Source organism: Somniosus microcephalus, chromosome 5, assembly GCF_052327205.1.
Source record: "Somniosus microcephalus isolate GS21.2 chromosome 5, FLI_Smic_1.0, whole genome shotgun sequence".
In the NCBI taxonomy this organism is placed as follows: Eukaryota; Metazoa; Chordata; class Chondrichthyes; order Squaliformes; family Somniosidae; genus Somniosus; species Somniosus microcephalus.
Window position 1 is genome coordinate 314,123,956 of NC_140991.1, and position 7,476 is coordinate 314,131,431.

At 46.2% G+C, this 7,476-nt stretch overlaps 1 protein-coding gene across 1 annotated transcript; it reads left to right on the plus strand.

The window, feature by feature from the left end:
• The first annotated feature begins 2,818 nt into the window (after nt 1-2,818).
• On the plus strand, nt 2,819-7,248 carry mc4r (melanocortin 4 receptor). The gene has a single exon (XM_085989259.1). The coding sequence runs from the start codon at nt 3,516-3,518 to the stop codon at nt 4,509-4,511; it is 996 nt and encodes a 331-aa protein (XP_085845385.1). The 5' UTR covers nt 2,819-3,515; the 3' UTR covers nt 4,512-7,248.
• The last annotated feature ends 228 nt before the right edge of the window (nt 7,249-7,476 follow it).

A 7,476-nucleotide genomic window follows, 5' to 3' on the forward strand; every position in this document is an offset into this window, starting at 1 on the left:
TTGTTATTTCGGATTTCCAGCATCTGCAGTATTTTGCTATCGTTAACATAAAACTATTTGACCAGCAGGTTTCTTTACTTGATGTCATGTTTCAAAGGCACATGCCTCTTTTAATGTTTGTATTTCTGTTTTACGTGTTAGCTCTTCACATTTTAAACTGGGTCTCTCATTGTGTTCATTGCAAACCGTAGACCTTTCGGAAGCGTCAATGGTTTGCTTCAATCTTCCATTGTTTTAGTATATTTAAGTAATTCCCATTTCAAAGCTTGTTTACAACTTTGTTATCAACTGATCTTTTCTCCGAAGCCTGTATTCTGTTTACAGCCTGTGTCTGCTGAGACTTGTGTCTTTGAAGCTTTAGATTTTTAAACCTTTTATTAATAATATGAGAAATCTGTTCATGATATCGTGTATTTCTCTGAATCATGGCTATTCCTTCACAGCCTAGCTGTTGCATTTAATAATTAAATAAAGTCTTAATCTGGGGTTTAATTGGGGAAACTACATTTTAAGACAGTAGGATACAAGGAATACATATAGAATTCTATGGGGGGATTGACAGGGTAGATGCTGAGAGGTTGTTTCCCCTGACTGGAGAATCTAGAACCAGGGGTCACAGTCTGAGGATAAGGGGTCGGCCATTTACGACTGAGATGAGGAGGAATTTCTTCACTCAGAGGGTTGTGAATCTTTGGAATTCTCTGCCCCAGAGGGCTGTGGATGCTGAGTCGTTGAGTATATTCAAGGCTGAGATCGATAGATTTTTGGACTCTAGGGGAATCGAGGAATATGGGGATTGGGCGGGAATGTGGAGTTGAGGTCGATGATCAGCTATGATCTCATTGAATGGCGGAGCGGGCTCGAGGGGCCGTACGGCCGACTCCTGCTCCTATTTCTTATATTCTTAATGTTATTTAAATATTACCTCAGTAATCCAGTTCTGACGAAAGGTCAAACACCTGGAACGTTAACTGTGTTTCTCTCTCCACAGATGCTGCCTGACCCGCTGGGTATTTCCTGCACTTTCTGTTTTTAGTTCCAGCAGACGCAGTATTCTGCTCCTGTTCCTATCAGTACGTCCTTCCATTCCTTTCTCCCTCATGCACTTATCTAGCAACCTTACTAAAGGATGGTTTCATTAGTCAGCCACCCAGGCTATATCTGGACTGGGGCCGTAAGCGGTCATCAGTAAGTCTCCAGCAGGAAAAAACCATGGCAACCAAAGCTTGACTGTGTATTCTTTTTCAAAAGATGGACTTGGGCACCTCAGACAGAATTGAAAGCCTATTGTTTCAGCACAGCTCTGCTATAGTTAATGTTTCTTAACCCTTTTGCGGCTGAATGAATGGGACCTTGGGCGGTTAGGACAATGGCCCAGAAATTCGGGTCTCCACGGGTGAGTACGCACGGGGTACTCACCCGTAAGCCCAATGGAAGTGCCGGTTTTCTGCATGCACTGCGCACGCGCGGGAAACCAGCACTTCCGTTCCCCTGAAAGAAGGGGTTCAGAGTTCGAACGCGTGCGCCGGAGAGGCTGCGCGTGCGCATCGAACTTACGTTTTTTTTCCAGGTTTTCCCGGGAGGGTAAGTCTCCGGAAGTTAGAAATGTAAAAAGCAGGCGTAAGGCCTGCTTTTTACAAGGTAAGTGGTGAATTAATTAAAATTAAAACATTTTTTCCACAGGCTTATTATTTTTAAATACTTTAAAGAAAGGTAAGTTTATTTTTAGCCCCGTTAGAAAATAAAATTATTTTTTTCAAAAATTTAAATTATTGTTTAAAATAGTTATTTCATGTAATTTATAGTTTATTTAAAAAATGTGATATAAAAAAAAATTGATTTGAAAATTTAGTGATGTTTTGGGGCTTATAGTATTTATAAATTTGACAGGTCTCCTGTCAAACTTATGAATGAAGCATTCCCTGCTCCGATTGGCTCCCCATGGCCCACGTGATCCCAGGGGACGCATCGAACTAACTGCGCACCGGCAGTTGGAGGAGGCCCAGGATCGCAATTCCACGCGGGTCCACACCTCAACGGCCGGCGCGCAAGGTAAGTGCAGGTCGGGGGCTTGCACCCGCGGGAAGCCCCCGACCCGAATTTCTGGGCCAATAAGTACGAATAGTAGAGAATTAAATCCTACGTATGAGAACCCTGAAGTTTCCAGTAGGATTTGGACACAATTTACAGGCATTGGGCATTTATCAAGAATGTTAACTTTTTGTTGTGACTGAAATTCACCTTTGAAATTTATTATTTGATCAGCAAGCCCGCGACCTCTACCACTTAGAAGGACAAGGGCAACCGGCGCATGGGAACACCACTGTGCCCCCCTAGTTTGAGATTCTCCAGCTAGGGGGAAACAACCTCTCAGCATCTACCCTGTCAATTCCCTCCTCAGGTAAAAGCAAAAAGCAACCAGGATGCAACAAATACAAAAGTGTCCGTTTTTAAAAACTTGTTCATTAAACAGACTTGAACACAATACGAGCACTTAATGTGCCAACTTTGAATAAAGCTTTCGAGGATCTTTTAGTTTGATGGCTGTTTAAATGCAAATGCACAAACTACATCAGTCCCTAAGCATCAAAATACAAGTGTGCTTTCATTTACTAAAGCGGGAAGGGGGGTGCTAGTTTGGAAACAGATCACAAATTGATGCAAATCTAATCGTCTCTGCAATGTGCTGTGATTTATAGCGCGCGCAACACACAACTCCTTGAGCATGTCAGTGAATCACCATGGAGCCCTCCTTAAATGTTTAACATACAGCGCTGTCAGTCACACTGCCCCTCAGTGCAATAGGCTAAACTGCAGTGCGGAGGAGGAGTACGTTTCCCACAGTCTTGTACGGTCTGTTAAAATGGGAAAGGTGCTCATTCCTTGCGAAATCTCCGACCAGGAGCACTTGGAATTGATCTTGTGTTTCTGTGACTAGCAACACCAGCTTTGAAAGAAAAACGGAAGTGACTCTGGAAGGGACAAAATAAAAAGGAACTTTCTACCCATCAGACAGCCTGCTGCGAGTGAGTTCTGCTGCAGTTAACACTTGCAAGCCTAGGAAGGACTGTTCTTTAAACAAAAAAAAATAGGCAAAAAACATGCAAGTCAAGGGAATTTGGCATATACGTTTCTCTGATTGTTTCAAGATGATTTGGTTTCAAAAACGGGTCTCACTCACTTCAGAAGCAATTTCCAGGCTGCGTAACAAGAATGTCAAGTGTTGTAATTAAAGCCAGAAGGTCAATGCTTCAGCTCTGAGCTGCATTTCCTATTCCAACATGCCAACTTGAACAGCTTCTTCGATAGCAAAATACTGCAGATGTTGGAAATCCGAAATAACAACAGAAAATGCTGAAAAAACTCAGCAGGCCAGGCAATATCCGTGGAGAGAAAATAGAGTCAACGTTTCGGGTCGAAGCCCTTTGTCAAGACACTTTCGGGTCAAACCCTTTGTCAAGAACAGCTTCTTTGCTGGAGCAAGGGACCTGGCCAGAAGCCCATCGGTCACAGGTATGAACTCCTCGTTTCATCATAGGCTGCCGGAGACCCCGCAGCTCAGAAACCGCAGTGTGGCGGGGCTCGCCCGGGCCAACGGCTCGCGCGGTGACGGCTTCTCCTCCGGCTGCTACGAGCAACTCTGGATCCCAACAGAGGTCTTCCTCACGCTGGGCATCTTCAGCCTCTTGGCGAACATCTTGGTCATTGCAGCCATTGTCAAAAACAAGAACCTGCACTCTCCGATGTATTTTTTCATCTGCAGCTTGGCAGTGGCTGACATGCTGGTCAGCGTGTCCAACGCGTGGGAGACAATCTTCATTGCCATGTTGAAAAGCAGGCACTTAACGGCCCCGGAAAATTTAATCAAGAACATGGACAACGTCTTTGACTCGATGATCTGCAGCTCTCTTCTGGCCTCCATTTGCAGCTTGCTGGCCATCGCGGTTGACAGGTATATCACCATCTTCTACGCTCTGCGGTACCATAACCTTGTGACGGTGCGGGGGGCCCTGCTGATTATCGCTGCCATCTGGGCGGCCTGCACGGGCTCAGGGATCCTCTTCATAGTTTATTCGGAGAGCACCGCCGTCGTTGTCTGCCTCATCGCCGTGTTCTTCAGCATGCTCGCCCTCATGGCCTCGCTCTACGTGCACATGTTCATGCTGGCCCGCCTGCACGTCAAACGCATCGCCGCCCTGCCCGGCAGCGGAGCCGTCCGCCAAGCGGCCAACATGAAAGGGGCCGTCACGCTGACCATCCTGCTGGGGGTCTTTGTCGTCTGCTGGGCGCCCTTCTTCATGCACCTCATTCTCATGATCTCCTGCCCGCAGAACCCTTACTGCATCTGCTTCATGTCGCACTTCAACATGTACTTAATCCTCATCATGTGCAACTCAGTCATCGACCCCCTCATCTACGCTTTCCGCAGTCAAGAAATGCGGAAGACCTTCAAAGAAATAATCTGCTGCTACAGTCTGCCGGGGCTTTGTGACCTGACAAGTAAATATTAATACCATTAATGGGGAAGTAGCCAAAGCGCCACAGGTCGTTTTAACCCGCCAGGACTTCTTTGCACAGGATGGAGGAAACAATCCCTTGTTCTCCAAAGATATTTTGATACTTTCCTCATGCTATACAGTGGTTTTTTTAACCTCACCAATTTTATTTCCTCCTCTCTGAAGGTAGAAATTTCTTGCTGGATTACAGTTACAGACACCCTTTCGTATCTCATCCAAATGGGTGTCCAGCTGGTATGAGTCTCTCCAGTGAGTATTGTCAGAGAATGTGACCATGGCGGGGGAGGGGGCGGTGGAGCCTCAGCAAGACCTCTCCACACCTTACGTCCACATGTGTGCCCTTTCACCAGTTATTGCCGGATAGTAATCAGGAGAGAAAATAAAAGGTCGATTGTAATTCTCCCTAACCGTACCAGGATGTTGCCGGGACTGGGGAATTTTAGCTATGAGGAAAGATTGGATCGGCTGGGGTTGTTTTCTTTGGAACAGAGGAGGCTGAGGGGAGATTTAATTGAGGTGTATAAAATTATGAGGGGCCTGGATAGAGTGGATAGGAAGGACCTATTTCCCTTAGCAGAGAGGTCAATAACCAGGGGGCAGAGATTTAAAGTAATTGGTAGAAGGATTAGAGGGGAGTTGAGGAGAACTTTTTTCACCCAGAGGGTGGTGGGGGTCTGGAACTCACTGCCTGAAAGGGTGGTAGAGACAGAAACCCTCATCACATTTAAAAAGTACTTGGATATGTACTTGAAGTGCCGAAACCTACAGGGCTACGGGTCAAGAGCTGGAAAGTGGGATTAGGCTGGAGAGCTCTTTTTCGGCCGGCACGGACACGATGGGCCGAATGGCCTCCTTCTGTGCCCTGAATTTCCATGATTCCATGATTCTAGGACTCTGAGACTAATTGTAGCACTCCCTAACCACCATTCAGCCGAGATCAGCCAATTCAGTACAGCCCAGTGATGGTCAAATAGTACCATAGAAACTTACGGCACAGAAGGAGGCCATTCGGCCCTTCATGCCTGTGCCGGCTCTTTGAAAGAGCTCTCCAGTTAGTCCCACTCCCCAGCCTTTTCCCCCACAACCCTGCAAATTAGTCCTCTTCAAGTACACGTCGAATTGTCTTTTGAAAGTTCCCATGGAATCTGCTTCCACCACCCTTTCAGGTCGTGCGTTCCAGATCATAACAACCCTCCGAAGTAAGAAAATATTTCTCCTCGTCTCCCCTCAGGCTCTTTTGCCAATTATTTTAAGTCAATGACCTCTGGTCGAATCTAGAACCTTGCTGGTACGTATGGCTAGGCTGTGCGGGACAAACCCTTTGAGCCAGAAAGGAGACCAGACTTCAGCTGTGCCTCGGTTGGTCGCACGCTCACCCCTGAGTCATAAAGTTGAGGGTTCACAGTCCCCACTCCAGGGATTTGAGCACAAAAATCTGAGCTTATACTCCCAGCGCAGTGCTGAGGGAGTGCTGCTCTGTCGGAGGTGCCGTCTTTCAGGTGAGACATTAAACCGAGGCCCCGTCTGTTCCCACAGGTGGATGTAAAAGATCCCGTGGCCACTATTTTGAGGAAAAGCAGGAGGAGTTATCCCCGGTGTCCTGGGGCCAATATTTATCCCTCAACCAACATCACTAAAAAACAGATTATCTGGTCGTTGTCACACTGCTGTTTGTGGGAGCTTGCTGTGCACAAATTGGCTGCCACGTTTCCTACATTACAACAGTGACCACACTTCAAAAAGTACTTCATTGGTTGTAAAACACTTTGGGGCGTCCGGTGGTAGTGAAAGGCGCTATATAAATGCAAGTCTGCCTGTCTTTTTTAAGGGTAAGCTGGTCTGGATCTCCTTTGTACAAAAGCTGCCTCTGCCGCCCCTCCCCCACCGTCCCCGTGGGTTATGGGCTTTCAGTGAATGCACTTGGATGTCATCTGTGTTCAGAGCTGTCTTTAAAATATCATTTATATGTACACTATTTTTGCCGCGGCTCTTCAAATTGTAACTTAAATTTTTTAAAAGTTGCTTTTGATGTTGTCCATAACTGTTGTGCCAACTCAAGAAAAGACAATCTCGCAAGAATTCCTTTGAGGGTTCCTTTCTGCGCTCCATTGCAGATTGTATGAAACAGCTGCCTTCGCCGTGCCTTCTCAGTATTGATGTGTTGGATAGAAACCCGCTCGGCTGTTTAGCTCACTTACTGCTGCCTCGTACGAGCTGTCATTTCGTAGAACGGTACAGCACACAAGGGGGGCATTCGGCCCATTGAGTCTCGAAGAGCAAGCCAGTGAGTCCCACTCCCCCACTGCCCACCACCCCCCTGGCTCTCTCCCCATATCCCTGCAAATTTTTACCTCCTTCAAGTATTTATCCAGTTCCCTTCCTTCCTTCTATTTTCCTATATTCCCTTTTTCACTCTCAAATTGCCTTTGCAGCTTCCGTCCGACATCCTTCATTATGTGGGCGACGACCCAATATTTACCAGTCCGTGGGCACAAGTTGTCCAATCAGCAATCGTAACACAGCAACGATATGTCGATGTGGCTGCACTGCTGATCATTGATTTATTCAATTTTTGTGAAGCGACGATCGATGCAGCAATTTGGTCAGCTCATGACTCTGGGGACCAAGATTGAAACCAAGAGGGGGGGGGGGTTTAATCAAAAGCTTTCTGAAAATGGCTGCTGACAATCTCTTTGGCTATTGTGTACTTCCGTGTCAGCTATCCAGCGTCAGCTATGTGTCAAGTATTAAAATAAAGGTTGTTAAAAACCAAACGACTTTTGTAAAACAGAAATAGTTATTTTTAGAGGGAAAGAGATTGCTATTTAATAGCAGTATGGTGATTTGTTCCTCGCTGTCATTCCTGTCCGTGCTTGGTTTAGTCCTGTGAATGTAACCCCCAAAGATTCTACTTCTAGTTTTGCTTAATGTTATAGTTCACAGGATTACATATTACATT

What these genes read in the sequence shown, in the direction of transcription:
- mc4r (XM_085989259.1), top strand. Translation starts at nt 3,516, where the DNA reads ATGAACTCCTCGTTTCATCATAGGCTGCCGGAGACCCCGCAGCTCAGA.